The 22,004-nt window shown below is 41.5% G+C and overlaps 2 protein-coding genes across 9 annotated transcripts in view; one reads left to right on the forward strand and one right to left on the reverse strand.

Annotated features, from left to right (window-relative positions):
- Nucleotides 1-16,819, forward strand: part of l1cama (L1 cell adhesion molecule, paralog a) — a 36,367-nt gene extending 19,548 nt beyond the window's left edge. Inside the window, exons 2-29 of one of the 5 annotated variants that reach the window (XM_026368878.1) lie at nt 539-885; nt 2,266-2,280; nt 3,810-3,912; nt 4,383-4,585; nt 5,623-5,745; nt 5,975-6,145; nt 7,012-7,126; nt 7,465-7,649; nt 8,077-8,208; nt 8,293-8,439; nt 8,551-8,662; nt 8,959-9,119; nt 9,237-9,396; nt 9,616-9,740; nt 9,887-9,988; nt 10,371-10,568; nt 10,656-10,726; nt 10,819-11,044; nt 11,161-11,276; nt 11,666-11,882; nt 11,995-12,117; nt 12,389-12,565; nt 12,672-12,785; nt 12,892-13,041; nt 13,434-13,565; nt 14,509-14,581; nt 14,739-14,750; nt 14,962-16,819. In XM_026368878.1, coding sequence (XP_026224663.1) covers nt 756-885; nt 2,266-2,280; nt 3,810-3,912; nt 4,383-4,585; nt 5,623-5,745; nt 5,975-6,145; nt 7,012-7,126; nt 7,465-7,649; nt 8,077-8,208; nt 8,293-8,439; nt 8,551-8,662; nt 8,959-9,119; nt 9,237-9,396; nt 9,616-9,740; nt 9,887-9,988; nt 10,371-10,568; nt 10,656-10,726; nt 10,819-11,044; nt 11,161-11,276; nt 11,666-11,882; nt 11,995-12,117; nt 12,389-12,565; nt 12,672-12,785; nt 12,892-13,041; nt 13,434-13,565; nt 14,509-14,581; nt 14,739-14,750; nt 14,962-15,205 — 3,837 coding nt within the window. In that variant the 5' untranslated portion in view covers nt 539-755 and the 3' untranslated portion in view covers nt 15,206-16,819. The remainder of the gene's footprint in view (nt 1-538; nt 886-2,265; nt 2,281-3,809; nt 3,913-4,382; nt 4,586-5,622; nt 5,746-5,974; nt 6,146-7,011; nt 7,127-7,464; nt 7,650-8,076; nt 8,209-8,292; nt 8,440-8,550; nt 8,663-8,958; nt 9,120-9,236; nt 9,397-9,615; nt 9,741-9,886; nt 9,989-10,370; nt 10,569-10,655; nt 10,727-10,818; nt 11,045-11,160; nt 11,277-11,665; nt 11,883-11,994; nt 12,118-12,388; nt 12,566-12,671; nt 12,786-12,891; nt 13,042-13,433; nt 13,566-14,508; nt 14,582-14,738; nt 14,751-14,961) is intronic. The other 4 variants (XM_026368881.1, XM_026368879.1, XM_026368880.1 and 1 more) reach the window with 4 other exon arrangements.
- On the reverse strand, nt 13,422-21,490 carry ribc1 (RIB43A domain with coiled-coils 1). 4 transcript variants are annotated; one of them, XR_003299316.1, is made up of 9 exons: nt 21,406-21,490; nt 20,685-20,858; nt 19,996-20,213; nt 19,777-19,891; nt 19,389-19,507; nt 18,541-18,777; nt 18,288-18,454; nt 17,986-18,170; nt 13,422-13,527 (listed from the first exon to the last, which is right to left on the reverse strand). XR_003299316.1 is itself a non-coding variant. In XM_026368884.1 (7 exons), exons 1-7 carry the CDS (start codon nt 20,881-20,883, stop codon nt 18,089-18,091), a joined length of 1,137 nt encoding a protein of 378 aa, XP_026224669.1. In that variant the 5' UTR covers nt 20,884-20,947; the 3' UTR covers nt 16,646-18,088. The 4 variants fall into 4 exon arrangements, 1 of the variants encoding a protein (XP_026224669.1); XR_003299314.1 differs by lacking the exon at nt 21,406-21,490 and having other exon boundaries at nt 20,685-20,947; XR_003299315.1 differs by lacking the exon at nt 21,406-21,490 and having other exon boundaries at nt 13,511-13,530; nt 20,685-20,947.
- Between the last annotated feature and the right edge of the window lie 514 nt (nt 21,491-22,004).

A 22,004-nucleotide genomic window follows, 5' to 3' on the forward strand; every position in this document is an offset into this window, starting at 1 on the left:
GCCTCACTCTCCATGGCTGTTGGTGTCTTTATCGCATACTTATCACAGCACTATCACCCAAGTCCACTACTAGCTGTTCGGATTGTGCAGTGCAGCCCTGACGAGTCCACCTAGTTTTCAACTATTTGTTTGTCCGTCTTGTGTATTATCTGATTTGACATTTCATCAATCTGCATTTGTGTGTCCACAGCCCATCTGGGTGCTAGAAGGCTGTGTTCAGCTTCTTGTTGTGGTATTCTGTCCATCTGTCTTGCTGACTGGCCCTTCCATATGGGCCACTGCTCATGTAATTAACCAAATGGAGATTTCTTGTGGAGGAACAGGTTCAGTGATAGACACTGTTGGTGTTTTTTTGTTGGGAAGTGTATTGTTAACTCTTGATTGGTGTCTTAACTCCATGTCTCAGTCTGTCTATAGGTCTGAACACATGGCATAGGGTCATTTTTCTCCCATTCTGACACATGTCCCCTCTCTACCCCTCCCGCTCTCTGCTCCTCCTGCCCTCCTCTCACCTCCCCCCTTCTCTTTTATCTTTCAGAGAGGAGACCAGCAGGTGGGTGGAGACCTGACATAAAGAAGGAGACGGGGAAAAAGCGAGAGGAGACAAGAGGGGCTAAAGATCTACGAGGCAAAACCGAGAGCTCCTTGAAGCAAATCTTAGCCTCACACTTGCTCTGCACAAGTGTGTGTGCTCTTTGTGCGTGGGTTACTGTGCGTCTGTGTAAACAGGTGCGATTTTGATGGGACAGTGAGCAATGCCTCACACGCAGCGACAGCAGGTTGGCAGTAGGGGGCAGTGCACCTCCCACCTCCTCCCCTTTCCCCTTCTCCTCCTCTCCTTTGCTGCCCTGCCCAGCCAAGCAGCCATACACATACCCTCCAACTGTGAGTACCGATTCCTACTGTACCATTCATAACAGCGGCAGCTGAATGCTTCCGTGAGGTTCAAAGATCTATTTGTTGTGTTAATTACATTGTTGGGTGATCAAAGCACACTAATATCATCATCGAATCAACTTTCATCAGAAGTAATTTGCACAAATGAGCACAATGAACATGTTTCTCTCTCTGTAGCCTCAATATTCAGAGTTATATTGTGCCATTATGCTCAAAATACTACACTGTCTGAGGTTTCTTTAGTTAACACTCATCTCTGCCTGTGGTGTGTATAATTACTTTGTAATTGATCCTCTCATATTGCATTGATTAGTCCCACTATTGATCTGGTTTTCTTGGTGCAAACCAGAATCTGATTGGGGAGTAATTTAATCAACAATTGAGTTACACAGCCAAAATCCAGAGAGATTTTCCTCACTCCCTCCCATTTCTCCCTTCTCCTCCACAATGCAATATGTGGGCATTATGAATACAGCTGAGCTTGTGGCCCTGCAGGGAAATTGATCTTCATCTCATCTGCTGCTGCCAGCCTGCCCACAGAGCTCCAATGGAGAGAGAGAGAGAGAGAGAATATTGTTTCCACCACTGCTTGTTGTTGTTCACTTTTTAGACTACTTGCAATGAATCACAGTGCTTCACCACCCACACAAATGTTAAAAGTGTGTATAAACAAATCCGCAATCACACAGACACACACTCACAAACATATTCCCAAATAATGATCAAGTGCAATAAATCTCCCAGCCAGTTCCCAAAGAGACAAGGTGATACAGAGGTGAGTCAGCCAAGGGGGATGAAGGGGGCGGGTGAGGAGGACGAGGAAGAAAGAACGGGTCAAAGATCCAAAAAGGTCAAAGTGTCTCCTGCCTTTCAATTAGTGAGCCTCAGCCATGTCAATGACTGAGACAGTGACCGGGATCAATAAAGGAGATATGTTAAAATCTGTGTCAAGGAAGCCGGGGTTAAAAGCTAAGCTCCAATATAGGAGACATTACACTGTTCTATTGTCTGTGCAGCATAATTGTTGTCCAATTAGTGAACCATTATCTATCTATCTATCTATCTATCTATCTATCTATCTATCTATCTATCTATCTATCTATCTATCTATCTATCTATCTATCTATCTATCTATCTATCTATCTATCTGTCCATCTATCTATCTATCTATCTATCTATCTATCTATCTATCTATCTATCTATCTATCTATCTATCTATCTATCTATCTGTCTATCTATCTATCTATCTATCTATCTATCTATTTTTGACCTGTCTATCTTTTTAACTGTCTGTCTTCCTTGTTGTTTACTGTAAGTAATACATTTTTCCCTCCTTGCCTTCTCTTATGCACCACTATGGACTAACAGACCACATAAGTGATCGTAAGTGCTTTTGACTTCATTGACGTCTATCTTTCTTACTGAAGGTTCTGGCAAAGCTTGTTGTAAACACTTTCATTATTCCGGAGAGGTTACTTTCCATCCAGCACAGAGGAAAACTCATTTTGCACTGTGCCGCACTGTAATGAATCAGGCCTCGGTGTGCACTCACTGTGTTATGCTTGTGTGTGTGTGTGTGTGCATGCGCTGAGTTTTATCAAGTATTTTACTTGAGGATGTGTGTGTTATACTGTAAACACGTGCCAGCTTCTGTGTGCCTTTGTCTGGATGCGGGTGTGTGTTTAGCCTCATTGGCTCCCAATAGGTGAGATCTCTGTAGGAGCAAAAAAGAGAACGCGTGAGGAGCTGCTGTCTGCGAGGAGGCAGCAGAGCTGTCAGATCAAAGACAGGGGGAAATAAAGAGCGGTTAAAGCTCTAAGCATTGGCTCCGGTCTTCCCCTTCTGCCAATATTGCAGTTGTGCCCACAGCCCCAGAATTTGATCAGCTGAGGAAAAGGGACTTATTTCTTCTTTCACTGGGAATTCTTTCATTAACTCACTCGCTCTTCCTCTCTGAATCTCTGTGAATCTACCCTTTGTTTGTTTTGTTCTCCCTCTTCTCCAGTTTTTCTGTACCCCTGCATGTGGCTCTCTTTGCTGAATATCCATCTGTCTCCCCTGTCTGCCCACCTCTCTAGCTCCGTCACCTTTCTTCTCATCTCCCACATCTCCCCTCCATCTTATTCCTTCTTTTACCCACTTACCTCCACAATGCAAATTAATCTCTGATTTGGGCTGTTTGTTTCCCTTAAACTCTAATTAAACACTCCACTAAAAGGATTTTCTGTCTGAAATTTCCATCTGCAAGGTTTGAAAAGCAGAACCTCAAAATAAAACACGGCTCATAAAGCATGTGGAAGAATTGTTGCGTTGCTGTTTTTCACGAGGCTCTTATCGAGGCATTGCTTTATGGCTGTCATAGACAGGGGTGACAGGGAAAGAGAAACACCTTTTGGTGGTCTTTACTTTTTACTTCAAAAGCCTTGCTTCATTTCCCACCAGACTCTTTCCCTCCATATCGCTCAGTCTCACGGGGAGCACTGTGCCATATATCTCTTTTATATGAGTTCTCCGTCTTACATTATGCTGTATCAATTTCCTCTCCTCTCAGCCCATTTTCCCTGCCTGCTCTTTTCCTCTCACTCTTTTCCTCGTCCTACATTTCATGTCTTTCTCTGGGGAGCCTTTTTAAGTGATATTGACTGAATCTATTCATCAGCTTCTGTTAAACTATGAAAATGAGTGGTATCTCCAGGTTATTCCAGGTTTGTTAAGCTTTTATAAAAAAAAAACATAGGGTTGTGTGTGAGACAATGGGGTGCTACAGTATAGTTGTTTTTAGTTTTTACACCTGCATGCAGCATGAAAGCAGGTCACGTGAATGCAGCAGGGTAAAGACTGCAGCACTCAGTATGTGTAAGTATATTGCGTATTTTGGTTGGTGTTATGATGGCTGTTTTTGATCCTTGCAGTCAAGAGGCCTCCAATCATCACCACACATCCAGAGTCTGTCACCGTCTTTAGTGTTGAAGACCTTGTCATGAGCTGTGAAGCCTCTGGCAACCCTCCACCCAGGTCAGTCAGCACAAACATGCACAGAAAAAGTCTGAAATATTATAGTGGTCAGGGAAAAGACTAGACGCTGGTTACAGCTGAGAACAGTGACCTTCCCTCTCCTTGTTCAGCTTACATGTACATATTAGTACTACATGAGAGCACAACTTCTCCTAGTCAGACTTCTCATTTCAACAGGGGATAAATGTCATTAAGCCCCCGAGCAATCTTTTCACAGTATCTTAGCTTCTCTGAAGTGGAAACCTGCTGCAGTTGCCAAGAAAAAGATGAATATGACAATTATACAGCACAAGCTTATGAGTCCCACCGGGGCATCTTGTGTAAATTTTGCAGCAATTAATTTGTATCCTCAATTTCAGTGACATATAAGGACGTCTTGCATTACAAACTACTTTAAAAGGTTGTGGATTTTTTTATCATTTGATACTTGAATAAATATTGCTGATTCCTTTTTTTTTTCTTTGCTCTAGTTTTCGATGGACAAAGGACGGAGAAGAATTTGACCCAGGCTCCGACCCAGAGCTGAAGGTTACCGAACTCACTGGCTCATTTGCATTCTACACACTCAGTAATACTATGGACACCCTGAAGCAGTACCAAGGCAAATATGTCTGCTACGCGTTCAATGAACTCGGGACAGCCGTGTCTAATGAGGCCACACTCAGCACTGATGGTAAGAGCACGCTGATCGTGGAGTAATCTCAATAACTGATCAGTGATTGAGACAGAGTCATTACATTTTGACAGCTGATCATATAAATATTTTAATTCAGTCATGTTCATGTCATGTTGCTGATTCATAATCATTTACTTTTATTTTACAGAGAAAATCACAGTTTTATCTACACGATCAATCAAATTAAAAATCCTTTGATCTGAATCGGTATCACAATAAAGGGGTTATGTGTCTTTTAGTAATGTCAGTTTCAGTGTTAGCCCACCTGTAGAAGTCTTCAAGGTCCGGATTAGAAGCGAGTTGTGTTGTTGTCAGTTTTATCAGCAATAACACAGTGATTTACAAACTGTGACTGAAGCCGGCGTATAAATCTTTTTCTTGCTGTGCTTTATAGAGAGTTCATTTGTAAGCAGATGGTGGCTCATACTGAGAGCTCTGAGCACAGCCACCCAGAAGATAATCACAAGCAATAACATGGTAATCAACATATAGTCATGTACACACATGCACACATAGACACATGGGCCTGTGGGCAAAAGTAAAGAGCACCTCTGTGTATCCTTCCACCTGTGTGACTGGCTCTCTCCTGGGCGACCTTCTTCCTTCAGTTTCCCTGACAACGGTTTCCCCAGAAACGCTCTTGAGTTGATGTCATGTGAAGCACTCTTCAGTAGCTCCTGTGGGGTTATCAACAATGGGCAGAGGGGAGGATTGGGGGAGCAGACACATATGACTCACAAATCATGTCACTCTACTTTTGCTAGACAAAAGACAACCTGGTGGAGACACTTCTAAAATCTTCAAGAAATGTATAAATAACGCTCCTTTGTTTATTCTGTCGCAGCCGAATCGTTTAAAGTTACCTGCAACAACTCTTTCCAAAACCCTACTCCCTATATTGTGCATTTCAATCGAAGCTTGACGTGGATCACCTCGGGAAGTCTTTACGTAACGCGGTAAAGGTGTGTGCAGGTGTTTGTGCCTCACCTGTGTACTAACAAGTGTCTGTTTTTCCTTTGCGTGCTTCCTTTTAGTTCCCCCATTGCAGCAGAAAGAAAAAAAGGTTACTGTGAAGTCTGAACAGGGAAGCAGCATTGTTCTAAAGTGCAACCCCCCACAGAGCTCTATGGAGCCTATCATTCACTGGATGGATTCGAGTGAGTGCATTACCTCTCCATCTCTCCTTTCCATTACATCTTTCTTGTCTCCTAAATAAATCTGCCACTTAGACTTAGAGGTAGTTTATTATCTCTATGCTTTCCTCTGCCACTTCCTCTCACTGTTTTATTCTACTGTTGAGCTCCTCTGTCTCCTTGTTTCTCATTTTTTCCGCTGCTGTCATCATTTTCTCTCTCATTCTCGCCTCTTCTCTCCTTCTCTCCGTAGGGCTGCATCATATCCAGCTTAATCAGCGCGTGGTGGTGGGGAAAGATGGTAACCTATACTTTGCCCATTTGACACCTGAGGACAGCAGAAACGACTACACCTGCAACGTCCAGTACCTGGCAACACGCACCATTCTGGCAAAGGAACCCATCACTCTCACTGTCACGCCCTGTGAGTTCTGCTCTGGATCTTTGCCTTCAAATAATATAAACCTAATTGAACTGGGTTCCTCTCCTTAAAGCGAACAATATATTTATTTGATGTACAAACCAATGAAATCTGTGTGTATAGGTCATGATACTTGCCATTAGAGACTAGATAAAGGTGAAAGGAGTCTCTGTGGTGCTCATAGAATTGACAAATTACATTACATTAAAAAATTCATCTGCAGCAACTTTTTCCAGAACCATTTGACGCAATGTGCTGTCAACAGGAATGTGAAGTTCTTTCAATGAAATGTTAAAGAGGACTGAGAGTCAGCTGCCACATTAGCAGCTCTGTAAAACTGTGGTTAGACAAAGTGAGACTTTGAGTACAAGAGCATGCTGTCAGTGTGCACAGCTGTAATAGTAATATACAAATGTATATGTCACATTAGCACACGCAGGCAGATAAATAGTGAGCCTCACTATTTGTGAGAACCACTACAGTCCGCCAAAGTCAACTTACCACCATGTGGTGGCATGTTGTGCTGACCAAAGCAGTGACCGTATCCAGTAGACAGTCCCAGAGCTGGCAGGGGGCCCATCACCTCCTCAGCCCAGTGGTAATGAGATGCAGCTCACACTGAGATGTGGCTGCCAGCATCTGTGGCCCAACTACAGGTCAGAAAGATGAACACATGTTAACATGAGACCTCTGTGTGTCTGTAGAAAATCTGTAATCCATACCCTACATTTATGTGCATCTCTGTGTATGTGTGAGTCAGAGTCTATAAAGGGGGTGCTGTGTCAGCAGCATAGCAATCTGAAATCAGCCATACATATGCATGAATCTTTCAAAGACAGAAGTTTGTGTTTCCACCTTTCTTTCTCCAGCCAACTCAGTAGTACGGAACAAGAGGCCCCAGATGATGAGACCTTCTTCAACCCAAAGCACTTACCATGTCCTCAGGGGCCAGACTGTGGAGCTTGAGTGCATTGTCCAAGGCCTGTGAGTGTCTGTGTGTGCATACGTGCATATTCATGGCCCCATCAATCAGAAAACTTTAACTGCTTCTTATGATCAATCTTACCTGCATCTCATCCATCTCTCTCTGATCCTCCCACCGCCCTACACTCTCTTCATTTTGTTATCTATCATTTGCTGTCTGCTGCTAACTCTGCTTTGTGTTGTCTTCTCATTTTCATGTTCATTTTTTGCCCACTTCCTCTCCCTTTCACCCATCACATCCCACTACTCGTTCTCTCCACTCTCTGTCATTTGCACCCCTCACGACTCATTTTTCCTATTCTTGCTAATCCTGTCCCTCTTTCCTTTCTTCTGTTCAGTCCAACTCCAGATGTGATGTGGCTTAGGAAGGACGGCGAGCTGTTCGAATCTCGGACTACTAAAGACATGTTTGACCGTCGCCTGCGCTTTAATAATATTTCAGAAAGTGACGCGGGCGAGTACCAGTGTAGAGCTAACAACTCTCAAGGGAAGATCACCCACACATATACTGTGATTGTTGAAGGTACATCATATAAACATATATAACCTTATTTTTTCATTTATTTTGAAGATGTCAATTTATACATATTTAAACATATATAATTAAAACGTGTATATGTACAAGAATTTAATCTTAATCTTTTATCTTAGTATTTTAATGGAACTGATACAGAGATAAGAAAACACAAGAAAAGTTGGCGTCAAATTAAGTGTAGTATCAGTTTCTATAGCTCTGCTAAGCTAAGTTGAAATAAAGAAAATTACAATACCCTCCAGTCTGTGTGGAAGTAATTCACCCTGTAGTAGAAATGAGGATATGCAACTAAAAACATGTGGTTTGGGAATACTTTGCTTGATTTCTGAGAGTTTGGTAATGTGTATGATTTAATCTAAACCTATTAGTCCAAGTACTAACACACGGTACTGCATACATATTCTGACCCTTGAAGCTGCTCCTTACTGGCTGAAGGAGCCGGTCAGTCAGCTGTATGCCCCAGGTGAAACTGTCAGACTGGACTGTCAGGCTGATGGCATCCCCACTCCTACCATCAGCTGGACCGTCAATGGGCTCCCCCTTCCAGGTTCGTAGGCACCTCTACCTGTAGACTTAAACTTAACACAATATGGGTGCAGTGAGTGTGCTGACCATGTGTACTTTTAAACAGCAACAGAAAAGGAATCTAGACATACTCTGACAGCTAGTGGATCTCTAATCCTAAATGAAGTTAAGTTTAAAGACACTGCCATCTACCAGTGCCGGGCCTCCAACAAGCATGGAACCATCCTTACCAACACCAACGTCTATGTTGTTGGTGAGTGTTGTTTCTTTTTTTGTCTTTTTTTTTTTTTTTTTGCACAACACTTAAACAGAGTTTTGTGTGTGAGTCTGTGTCTGCCTCATTTTTGTCTGTCTGTTGTTCCAGAGCTGCCTCCACAGATCCTTACTGAGGATGGTAATACATACACATTTGCAGAGGGTCAGAAGGCTTTACTGGAGTGTGAGACCTTTGGTTCTCCTAAACCTCAAGTCAAATGGTGAGGACTGTGACTATGGGCCTTGTATTGTGCTGCATTTTGTATTCTAGTTTATTGTCTGGAGATTTCATATTAACAGATTTCACAGAGGTGATATTATTGCGTGGGTAGCTCTTTATATGCATAAATTACAAGCCAAATGCTGTTACATCTGGACTGTGACAGTGTATTTTCTCATTGTGGCAAGTATCCAACCAAGCTCTGTTGCTTTTGGGAAAATGGGAAAATAGTAAATAAAGGAGTGGATTTCAGCAGCTGAAAATTGTTATTTGTGTGTTTTTTTCTTTTCTTTCCAGGATGAACAACGGCTACTCCACCCTTCTGGCAGATCCCAGAGTTAACCTGCTCACTAATGGTGGGCTGGAGATCTCCAATGTCACTCACGACGATGAGGGTTTCTACACCTGCTCTGTACAGAACACCAACTTGTCAATCAGTGCAGAGCTGGAAGTGCTCAGTGAGTGAGACACACACACACACTCACACATACCCAGCGTGTCCCTTAGCAACTGATGTTATTTGCACCTCTAGCAGTTTGCCTCAGCATTGAATGTCTCCTTGCTTTCTCCTCCAGACAGAACAGTGATCCTGTCACCTCCACAAGCTCTAAAAGTGCAGCCTGGAAACACAGCAATCTTCACTTGTCTGGCCTTAGTTGACCCCAAACTTGAGTCTCCGCTCATTCAGTGGAGAAAGGACAACCAGAAGCTGTTTGAGTCCAGCAGTGATGAAAAGTAAGACTCAATTCTATCCATCCGAGAACTGAAAATAACGAGGAGAATATTAAATCTAACAGATATAATGTTATTACATTAGTTTCTGTTTGTTTTTTGCATTTGTTTGATTGATATTATTTAAATACATCTTTATGGTGAGTATGAGGCAGAGAGGTAATGCTCATAATAATAACTGGAAAAAAGGATAACAATGATCACTGTACTGTTTATCCTCAGATACACATTTGAAGGACCAGACCTGATAATAGCTAACGTCAAACCAGATGATGAAGGTGTGTACACCTGTCAGGTCATCACTAAGCTGGACATGGCTGAAGCCAGTGGTACCCTCACTTTATATGGTAAGATCGTTGATCATACCGCAATTGTACCAGCAAGAGTACACATTTCTAATAAAGTCCTTATTAATAATCATTATTTTTATGTGAGGTATGGGTGTGCAGTGTGCAGGTAGTTGTCATAATGATATTATTGCTGTGCCGCCCAGATCGTCCGGACCCTCCTATTCTGCTCCAGATCACTGATCCTAGGCACCGAGCAGTCACTCTCAACTGGACTCCTGGAGATGACCACAACAGCCCCGTGCTAGGTTCAGTACAGACAAACCCACACACCCTCTCACATACATACATAATTTATCACTTTCCCTGCTATGACTCTAACATTTTCACCAGTGCCACTGAGGATCTACACTGACACAGACACACAAATACAAACACAAAATGTTTCACTTTGTTCTATTGCTGTACTCAGAGCAACAAGCTTTTATCATTTGTCTTCTTCTGGCAGAGTAAATGGTTTCTCTGTTTTCATTACTTAAACAACATTATTATCTAATCTGCAACATCAGACTTTTATAAGACCCAAATTGATTTTATTTCCACTGTGTGTTTATTTACTGTATGTTTCTGTTGCTTCCTTATTGTTTACCTCCTGTCATTCTCCATCACTTCTTGCCTCTGTCTCTACAGAGTATGTCATTGAGTTTGAGGACCAAGGTTTGAAGGACAGGGGCTGGGAACAGCTGTTGACAGTAAGCGGGAACAAGGAGTATGCTGCCCTCCCTCTGTGGCCCAACATGTCCTACCGTTTCCGGGTCATTGCTATCAATGAAGTGGGCAAGAGTGATCCCAGTAAACCATCAGAAATCCACAGCACCCACGCTGAAGGTAAGAGACGGTGTTGTGTAACAGCATGTTTTCATTGTCACAGTACTTTTTTAACAGTATAACGCTGACCTTTTCTTACAATCACAGCACCAGACAATAACCCTGAAGATGTTAGGAGTGAGTCCACAGATCCAGGCACTCTGGTCATCACTTGGAAGGTACAGCTGTTAACCTGAATGAGAAACTATTTTATGCTACTATAAGCATTTTTTTAAAAGGTGAATAATTGGTTGTGTTCCCATCGTTGCAGGAAATGGAAAAGCAGAACTTTAATGGACCTGACTTCAAGTACAAAGTGATGTGGAGGAAAGTGGTGGGTAGTGGGCCCAACTGGCACACTGACTACACAACGGAACCACCGGTAGTTGTCGATGATGTTGGTAACTTCTCTGCCTTTGAGATCAAAGTTCAGGCTGTCAATAAGAAAGGAGAGGGACCTGAACCAGACCCAGTCATTGGCTACTCAGGAGAAGATGGTAAAATATTTAAGAAATGGTTGCTCCTCACACTTCCAGCTTTTCTTTATACTGGGATTATTTCTACTTGGTATTCTTTGTCACCTATCACTTTGTTGTCTGCCGCTGTCTTTCAGTTCCTTTGGAGGCTCCGATGGATGTGGGTGTTTTACTAATTAACAGCACTAGCATCAAAGTGACCTGGGCAGCAGTAGAAAGGGAGACAGTCAGAGGACACCTGCTAGGATACAAGGTAGTATAAAATCCTTTATCTCTTCTGATGTTTGTCCCAACATATTCAGCCCCTGTCCTCATGAATAATACAGATTTTTGGTTTGCAGCAAGGGCTTCAGAATACTCTTTAGTCTCAAGGTTGTGAAGAATAGAAGCTTTTTTATTTTAGATGGTCTCACCTTCACAATGTATCACACTTTTTATCTTTCCACTCTTGTGTTTGGTGCACCTTCCATCCAACATTCAAGCTACACTTCATGCCTTTCAACCTGCCCTTAGAAAACCTGATTTAAATGTTGCCACAAGAGTGACTGCACAACACAGTCATAAAACAAACAGAATTGGTAGTATAAGTGTATGAAAGGTTTCTCTATTTTGTGCTTCCTGTGATTGATTTTGTGGTTTTAGATCTACTTGACCAGGCTTGGCTCCAGGGACCACCATCGAGGACGGAGGACTGCTGAGTCAGAAAGTACCGTGGTAGTGTGGACTGGGGCCAACGAGGAGAAGAAAGTGATCAGCAATCTCAGACCGTACTCCCACTATGTCCTGACCATTAAAGTATTCAACAGCAAGGGAGAGGGACCCAACTCTGAGCCGTTGTCTTTCAAAACGGACGAGGGAGGTAAGAATGAGAAAGACGGGGAAAAGAGATATTTGGGAAAGTGTCAAAATAGTATAATAATGTCTTTTAAGCCTAAAGCATTTTAGTCAAAGCTTGTTTGTACTGTTGCTAGTTCCTGGGCCTCCCATGAACTTGATGCTGGACAGCCCATCAGAGACAGAAATGATTCTACGCTGGGCAGCTCCTGGGGAGCCCAATGGAGTCCTCATTGGCTATCTACTGCAGTACCAACAGAGTGAGCATCATTTGCATTTAATCTATTTCCATCCTGCACATATACAGAACATGCCCTTTTTTAATTCTGTGCTGCATCAGAGACACGACACATGACAAATCTGACATGTAAATGATCTCCCACAATACCTTTCCAGCTAAATCAATAACACCTGAAAAATGTCAAACCATAGCCGCCTAATGAGTCAGTCACGTCACCGTGAACGATGCATTAATGATCAAGTAGTGATTGAGTGTTGCTGTGTTGTTGTTGCTGGCTGTGCTGTGGTCAGTTGTGGAGAGTGATGACAGCCCCATGCAGGTAGAGACAATAGACGATCCCACAGTCGCCCACATCACCTTAAGGAACTTGGACCGTCACAACCACTACCGCTTCTACCTGAGGGGGCGCACTGCTGCTGGGGACGGAGAGCCCATCATGAAGGAGGGCGCCACCACACTGGACGGAGGTAAAAAGCCAGTTTACCATTCTCTTTGTAGTCATGAATTGTGGCATAGAAGTGACCAAATTGTATTAGATCATGAATTTGGTTCTTCTGTCTGAATTCATTTCAGCACCTCCTGTCAACTTCACCCTGTCTATCGGGGAAAAGTCAGTTAACCTCAGCTGGGTGGCCAAGAAGAGACATAGAAATGTTAGCTTCCAGATCCACTACCTCAACAAAAATGGTATAACAGCTACACCAATATATGCATGAGGGAAGTCTAATTGCAGTTAGTTGCTTGAACAAATCTGAACAACAAAAAAGACACTGAGGTTTATGTGCTTCTGCAGATGGCAGTAAATGGAAGAAGACGGAGAAGGTGGACTCCTCTCAGTCTTTCTACCAGCTTCAGGGCTTGACTCCTGGCTCTCATTATCGTCTACTCTTCACCTACAGCAACACCACCTTCTGGGAGACTGAAATAAAGACAGAAGGGACAGGTACTGAGAGTGTTCTACCTTCATTTATCCTGTTTTCTTTCATCTTCTCTGCTCCATCCTCTAAACTTCCCACATCTAAATATAAAAGCCTGATCCTACAGAGAATGTCTTGCAGTTTCTTCTTCTGCCTTTTGTGAAAAAAGAGATTGGTTATCCATATGAAAGGATCTATTACTTTGTTTGTTTGTGGTATTTTGCTTTCTTCTTTGCTTCCCTGGTGAAATGGCAACCCCTCAGAATACCCAATGCTGTGTCTCTTGCTGTATTTGCTGTACTAATGCTATACTTTCAACCGCCTCTTTTATCTTGTTTCTCCTACCTTTATTCATCATCTTTCACTATTACAACACACCTTTCTCTTTTCTTTCCATCTCCTCTTTCTCCATCCAAAGAAGTGACGGAGATGCAGCCAAGTTTTGCAACACAGGGCTGGTTCATTGGCGTTGTCAGTGCCGTCGTCCTGCTGCTACTGATACTGCTAATCCTCTGCTTCATTAAGAGGAGCAAAGGGGGAAAATATTCAGGCAAGTGCAGGCCACAGTTTTGTGGCATTTGCCAGTAAGGACATGTTAAAAATGATCACTGTAGTATTGCTGAATCTATGAGGCCTTGAGCAGCTTTTTGTAGAAATGTGCTATATTTGTTTCTCCTTCAAAGCCTGTGTGTAAACAGCACAGTGTGGGAGAATTGCTGTGAAACACATATAAAAGCCTTGTGGGTCACATTGGCCAGTCTGGAGCCATAAAGCTGTCTGATAGTGAAAATGACACTGCTGTAGAAAAAAGAGTTACAGGAATGGACCACAGTAAACAAGATTATACTGACTGGAAAAGAAGACTAGGATTGCACCATGTTTAAAATGCTCCCCAAACATCTTTCTGTAATCCTTTTAGTGGTTCCAACACCAAACAATTGGCTGATATAACTTGGTCAGCATTCTCCTAAGCAGCCTTTACATCAAGCATGTAGTGCAACAAACCTTTAACTTTGCATTTCCTTACTTTAACATCATGTAAAAAATTCTGCCTTCAAAAGAACTGTGAAATAATATATGATAAACCGGAGGAACTGTAACCTGCTGGCCCACTGTGACTGCTCCTTTCATTCCTTCACACAAGGAAGAAATGGGTGACTGCCTTTGCCTGCTCTAACAGCAAGGACTAATTGAATAATACATCTGACCATACCACCAGGATCCTACATCTGAACAATTAATAATTTGTAATATGTTCACAGTGCTAGTTATTACACTGAGAGACAGATGAGGAATTAAGTCAAGATCCACTATAAGCAAACTATAACAGATTGTGTTTACAGGCAGTGAGACTATTTAGTTCCACTTACATAAGCTTGGTGTTATCTTGCTGTCTGACAGGATGTCATTATCAGTGTCTGAGACAGTGGCTTAGAGATAGCAATATGGTTGAGATCAGACTGATAGTAAAATGCAATCATCTCTACCCACAGTGAAAGATAAAGAAGATGGGCCAATGGACTCTGAAGCACGACCGATGAAAGATGAGACCTTTGGAGAGTACAGGTTTGTCATCTGAATACACATCATTTTGTTGAATGTTGCATTATGTTTCTATAGATGATTTGAATCCTAACCCCGAACACAGGCCTGATTCCCTGCTGCACTGGCACTAACCCTTTTCCTGTCCCTCTTCTCCCTAATGCCTGCTCCTGCTTTGCAGATCTCTAGAAAGGTATGCTGTGATGTGACTTGCTGTCCCTAATCCACTTCTCCATACCAATCCCAATAATGATTATTATTATAGCCCTTAATAATTATTAGATAAACTTACTAATCTCGCAGTTCCAGTATTTTCAGAATGCACGTGCACGCATACAGTTTTATACATGCCTTCTATTAACATATGTTGCTTTTTATCTCTCCTGTGCTCTCACATACTTCAGTGACCTTGAGGAGAAGCGCACGGCCAGTCAACCATCTTTGTGCGAGGAGAGCAAGCTGTGCAGTGTGGACAACCTGGACTTCAACGGCAGCAGTGCCATAACCACAGAGCTCAACATGGATGAGTCTCTGGTCAGCCAGTTCAGTCGGCCTAGCGAGGGCCTGCCAGACAACTCACCACTCAACCCCACCACTGTCTCCCCAGCCACTAATGGCTTGCCCAACTCGGTCACCATCCTCGATTAACCCCCACACATCCACTGGGGACCATCAGACCAAAACATGACAACACATACGTGCCCATACGCTCCTGTTCCCTACCGACTTGTTGATCTGTAGTTTGACGACTAATACACAATCAATCTATTGACTATTCAGATGCCCCTGGCAGTCATCTGATCGACTGGACTATTTTGACCAAAGGAGTGTCCAAACTAGTAGACATATTGATACAAGTTTTGACTGACACGAAGATGCCCTTTGACCCCCTATACCCTTCTTTACTTTATGTGTTGCTTACAACAAATCTAATATTAATTTCTCAGCCTTTCTTCTCTTGCTGTGATGAGTAAACGACTCTGTAGAAAGACAAAGACAGAGTTGTGTACATTTAAGAATATCAAGGGGACTGTGGTTTGCTTTGGTTGACATGCAGAGTTGAAGGAGGAGAATGATGGTAGAGCTTGATGTGGGGTATCAGACAGCAACTGCTGCTGTAACAAGTTTTGAAACTTAGATATTTATCATGTTTCATAATTATTCACGCATTATTTTATATGTCCAATGCCATTTGATGTCTCAGATTGTATTTGCCAATTACACATACATTTTTTTACAAATGTGCTTGAAAACACAAATACACCCTTTTTTTGTTACTTGCCATTTCAATTTTTATCATTATTTTTATATTGTTTTCTACACTATTTACACAAAACTCATGACTTCTCTTTATTGACATATTTCATAGATGTTTTCATTGAAACTAAGTGAAGCCAAGTTTCTTACGATAAATAACATTGGATGCATTGAGGGGAACTTGCTGTGAAAATGCTGAGTAGCATCTGGTGTATATAGCTGCGTCTACATCTATCTATTTAGCCATAATACAGTATTATAGATATGTACATGATCCTTCTAATTTCCTGTGCCTGCTGGGTCTGCATATAGCACCAGATTGATGTCATTACTCTCTCGCCTTCCCACCAGAAGTGTAATGTCATTATTGGAAATGATATTGTAATTTTTGTGTCGAGACCTATGTGTAGCTTTCTGTATCTGTCTCTGTCTCTTTCTACACCGTATTAAAAACATTGTTGTCTCTAATTAACAATCTTTTTCATACCTGTCCATCTCATACAACATAACCTTTGAGGAACAGTATTTATGTATATTTACAGATTAGAGAGTGAAATCTCGTGGGCGCTGAACACTCAACACTCATCACTCGAGTTTTATTTTCAGACCTTCATCAATGCAAGTTGCTAACACAGACAGGCATAAAGATTGCCAGTTAATGTATAATAAAGGAAAACAGCTGGTATTGACATCAAACACAGAGAATGTATTCTTTTTACAGTTGGGCAGACATTATATTTACATGCTACTGATTTAAAAGAAATCAAAGCTACAAGGTACTTTAGAGATAATTGTGGTTATGACCTGGAAAGACCTTTTTTCCACTGAATGTAAATACAACCCTCCAAGATTGTTTTGATGAACTCACCCATGTTTGATATTAAAATGTGAGAAATGTGCAGGTTTAAAACCACTTAACTTCATTTGAAAAATGTTGTAAGTTTTCTTTTTGTACTATTGCTATGAATTCAAATTTTCTGTTTTTGACAAATGCAGATAGATTTGGCTGTTTTATCAAAAATAGCTCATAGTTGAGGAAAGAAAAAATAAAAAAATTATCCAAAAAACAAACAAAAAAAAAAAACTAAACTAAAAAATCCACATTGTTCTGTAGATGTTTGGAAACATTTTGAAATTTGAAAATCAAAAAATTGTACATTAGTGTCATTTAGTGATAGTAGTAATTACATTCAATCAAAAACAGAGTTCATTCCCATAATCATCCATTGCAGTGCAGTGAATATCTGTGGTGTTTTCTGATGCAGTTGTGAGAGGCAGGGATGCAGCAAGCAAGTTTGTGCATACCACAGGGAGTACCTATATGCAACGTTGCTGTCTCAGTACTCTCTACTCTAATTAAAGCTTGACACTGGCCAAATATCACCAGACAGACAAAAAGGCTAGTGTCACTGAAGTAAGTGTGTATAAGCTCCCTGTGGTTGATTATACAAACACACTCAGGACAAAAAAAGCTTTTCAAAATCTATTTTCATACAGGAGCAATGAATGACACAAAATATGCCAATATTCTAACTTGACTATCTGCTGCTAAACATCTGTGTTTGTCAGTGTTCAGGGCAAATGTTAGCTTTGAATGAGGAATGAGTGTACACACACAGATACTCACATGACTGCCACTTTTTGATTTTCATGTGTCAAGGGGAAAGCTGGGGACAATAGCCTTTGCTTTTCCACTCTTGTTTAACCTTTTTTTTTATAGTTAAAAGTCGAAAACCTAATAAAAAGTGAATTTGTTTGTTTAGAGAAGCTTCTTCGGAACTCAGAAAAGTAGAGCAGACGGGTTTGCTGAGTGGTAGAGGACGACAGGGGAAGCGAAAACAGGGGTGGGAAGAGGGGAGAAAGGATGGGAAGGGAGTGTGTGTCAATGCTGAGGTGTAGATGTGCCTCTTTGTGGAGTGTGGGGTGCACTATTGGTATTTATATGTATCAACGGTGAATGGCAGGCGTTGACTTGTACCACATATGGGGCCAATATAACTGTAACTGCATTATGAATTTACCACTGTAACTGGATATGACTGAAAAATAAAGTACGTGGATCAATCTGTACCAAAAACAGGGTCCCTTTTTTGTCATCAATATCAAAAATCAATCCATATGTATGACTTAAAATGAAGCAGTGAGTATTGATTAATCAGGATTCAACTCACATTGCATAGTCAGTAGAGGTAAAAAGCAATTTCCCTCTAGGATTAATGAAGTTTTTTGAATCTTGAATCCTGAATCTAGATTTTATTAGGACTGGCCTGGCAGTCAGCGAGAGGTAGTGTTGAACTGATGAAAGTAGTCCTTGGTGGGTTTGTTGGTGTATAGTTTCTTGTTCAGGTACTCCTGACTGGGGCAAAGAAAAACAAACAGTGAGTTTACATTATTAGAGTTTTTGATTACCTACAGAACAAATACGTATCATATGTAGACGATTGCCTTAACAGTATGTGTGTGCAGTGCTCACTATGCCTTCTGCTCTCTGGCCAACTGCATGTTGTATTGGTCCATCTGAATCCTCCTCTCTCTCCTCAGCTCAGCTGCTCTCATCTCTTCCTCCTCTGCTTCTCTTGACAGCTTCAGAAGCTGAAGGTTCCAAGCTGCATCCTGAATCTTCTCGCCCTCACGTTGTCTCTAAAGAAGACAATCAAAAAATGTCTAAATGCTAAACCTGAATAGCACTGTTATGCAGGATACTGAGTTTAAATAAAACGGTGTACCTGTCTCTGCAGGCGCTGTGTTTCTTGTTCCCTGTGAATGGCGCTTAGCTGCTCAGGTCTCATGCCTTTCCATCTGTCTGTCAGCACCAGTGGTGGCCTCCCTCCTTCCACTGCTCTCTCTGCTGCCTCAGTAGACTCTGTCATCATATCCGACGTCAGTATGTGCCACATTTCGGCAAGATTTTCTCTTTCCTCGCTTCTGCGCTGCTCTTTCAGCTTCTCTGCCTGCTCTGCAGCCTGTGGAGAGTGGGTAGTGACAAGGCCATAACATTGATCCATGGACAGTTGATTGATTGTTTCCCTAGCTATTAGAATGGCAGGAATTTTAAAACACAACCTCTAATAGGCTGTGACTTTGAATGTACAGGGCAGTCAAGAGACAGCGGTTTGAAGGACGTCCCCCTGAGAGCCATTCAGTCAGTTGCATTTGCTTATCCGTCATGCATGTGAGTGGTTATTAGAGAAACCACATAACTGCAAAAACACTGGTGAAAAACACCACGACCTGAAGGATTTATAATGATGCCTCCCAATGGAGGACTCAAGTCAAGTGCATTCATGCAAATGAGAGGAGGGCTTTTAAAAACAGACAGAGCATACATGTATGTCAAAGCGGTTTAACCACCCATGTTGCATGGAACCAACTAATTTGATGACTGCCTTCTTGCAGCAAGTGTTTGCACACATCACTTAACATTTTCAATTAGCAATTTTAATTTCAAAATCCCACCTGAGAACACTATTTGACTGCTTCAAACCCCACTGGATTTTGCTTTGAGTTTTTACATCAGCAGGTGGGGTGTGAGCGCCTGTGTGCCCATCTGTGTGCGCACATGCGTGTACTGTACCAGAGCTTGATTGTAGTTGTCGAGCGCGATCCGAACAGCCTTCTTACACTCGTCCTCTAGGGCAGCTTGCTGAACCCCCTTTAGGTCCTGATTCAACAGCTCTTTGCTCAGGAGCATCTCTGTGACGCACAAATAGTAAATCACCTACTGTGTGTTTCTCGCACTTGCATTGGTCATTACCCATTGTTCAAAGCTCTTCAATGACATACTCATACATAACGGCTCTCTGGGATGAGCATCCATCAGTGCCACATGGCAATAAAGGCTGTGCATAGACGTGTGTGATTGTTTGTGCAGAAAAGCATGAAGCATGTGTGTGATTTACAGTCTATGGCATAAAGTTTGTAAGTGTGTTCCTGTGTGTGTTCTTGTGTTTGTCTCTTTTCACCTCTATGCTTGATTGCCATGTGCCTCCTCTCCTGGTCTTCCTTCTGTGTTCGCAAATCTCGTTCTGTGTTTTTCATTTGTTCTCTCCTAATTTGCTCTGCTCCGATACCCTCCCCCTGGACATGAAACAAGGAGACGGTAATTCAGAGGATTATGTATTTAAACATTTCGTGAATTTTGTTCCACCACTTTACAGACGTGCCTGCCAAAAGGAGCCTACCTGGAAGATTTGCATACTGGCAGGCCCCAGTTCAGCCTCTGGCATGGTGATTGTGACTGCCCCCTTCAGGTCATCCTGTAGATCAGCATCACGAGAGTCCTGGGCACGCTGATGAGTGACCCAGTACTGGGTCAGGTCAGTGTGCAAAGCTGCTCGCTTCTCTCTTTCATCTATGTCTTGCTGCAGCAGTAGGTCATCATGATATTTTCTCAGCTTATCTGCAATAGATTGAAAATAAATACTGTCACAGGTTGTTCAGCTTTTTTTAATCAGGACGTCTCATTGAGATCAAGATCTCTTTTGCATGAGAAACCTAAGAACAAAATACAAAAATAGTATAAAGAGTATTTATATACAAATTAAGTACTAGTAATAGTAAATAAAATACGTAAGTAAAAAAACAAACATCAAATCCAGTCAAACAGTAATTTACCTCAGTGGGCTTTAAAATCTGTGCATCAACATCACCCTTAGACCTTTGAATGGGATTAAAAAAACTCCCTAAAACACTCTTCAACAGGAAAGAAAATGGAAAAAACCTCAGGATGAATAATTTTGTACAAATTTTGAAACACTAAAACTAAAACAATCACAAAGTGTATTGGTAACCTGAGCTAATAAAGATTTTAAGTTCCAGCTAATTCAATTTTTAACCCCTCCCTGCTTCTCCTCCTGCCTCCATAGATTACCGAAAGCTTTGTCTCTCTGTGTCTCTGTGTGTTGCTGAAGTTTTCTCTCTTGGACTTGTTGATTCAGTGCATCAAGATCGAGGCCCATCACACGGAGGCGGGTGTTGAAGATTCGGGCCTTGCGTGCGTTCTCTGCAGTCCTTCGCCTCTCCACAGCCTTTTCTGTGGACCGATCTACAGGCAAATCCACTTTGTACATTTTTGCAGTGAGCTAAAGAGAAGCAACACAGCAACAGTATTGTTAGCAACATGTGTTTCAAGTATCAAAGTACTCATTATGCAGAATATAATAGGTTAATTTGATGTTGGATATATAAAATATTTTTAAATATTATTATCACTGATGTAATTGAACTTATGAATAGAAAAAAACTCAATTCAATAAAATACTCTCTATTTAATAAGATTTTACTTCTCAAACATATTGTTTGAAAAATGCTTATTTTGAAAGAAGACAGAATGAGGCATGTAGATTTTTTTGTTTTTTGATAGACGAGTCTCCCAAATGACTAAATGTAAATGTAAATGTAAATGTAAATGTAAATGTAAATATAATGTATTGCTGAACATGAATTCAGCAAAGTGCATTTCAAATGGGTTGGAGTATCCTTACTGTACAGCCAAATTCACTGTTATTAGGTGAAAAATGGGACTCAAGTCACTTGATGAGGAGATTTCGTGCACTAAACACTGTTTTATTTTAGATATATGTAGAACTTACCTTATTATGCTGTTTATTTGCAGTAATTTAAAGATTAAATCCTCAGTGAGTGAAGCTGCTCTGTTTTTCAGCTCCTGTGGTGTTTGGACAGTCTTGGTAACCATAGTAACATCTCAACACATTTATGTATCTATGTTTTTATTTATGTATTCTATCTATATAAATCTAAATAGTAACTCTTACACGTGTATAACACATAAATCCCTGGTAAATTAACATAATTAACCACGTATCGTTAATTTAAATCATTTCACATTTGAGGGGCTGTAAACACGGACCAACGTCATCTCGCGAGAAACCGTGGGGTTTTGTGTCTCGCGCGCTCCAGGGTTTTCCTGTTCGGTTGTAAAATGGCGCATTGTTGTTACAACTGCATCGCGGTTATGTGATTACGATTATGAAGATGTTTGGATTATCAAGCTAATGAGTCAATGCATAATGTGACTTATGCATGGACAGTAGATTGAGCAGACAGGTTCTTTCATTTGTGTGCATGCTCCGACTTTGAGATAGCTTGTTCGGTAAATACTGGTTGTTAGCTTTAGCTAGCTAATATTGTACTAGCTAACGTTAGCTTAACACTGTGGAGTTATTTCCCC

The sequence above is a fragment of the Anabas testudineus genome, chromosome 7 (genome assembly GCF_900324465.2).
Source record: "Anabas testudineus chromosome 7, fAnaTes1.2, whole genome shotgun sequence".
NCBI lineage: Eukaryota > Metazoa > Chordata > Actinopteri > Anabantiformes > Anabantidae > Anabas > Anabas testudineus.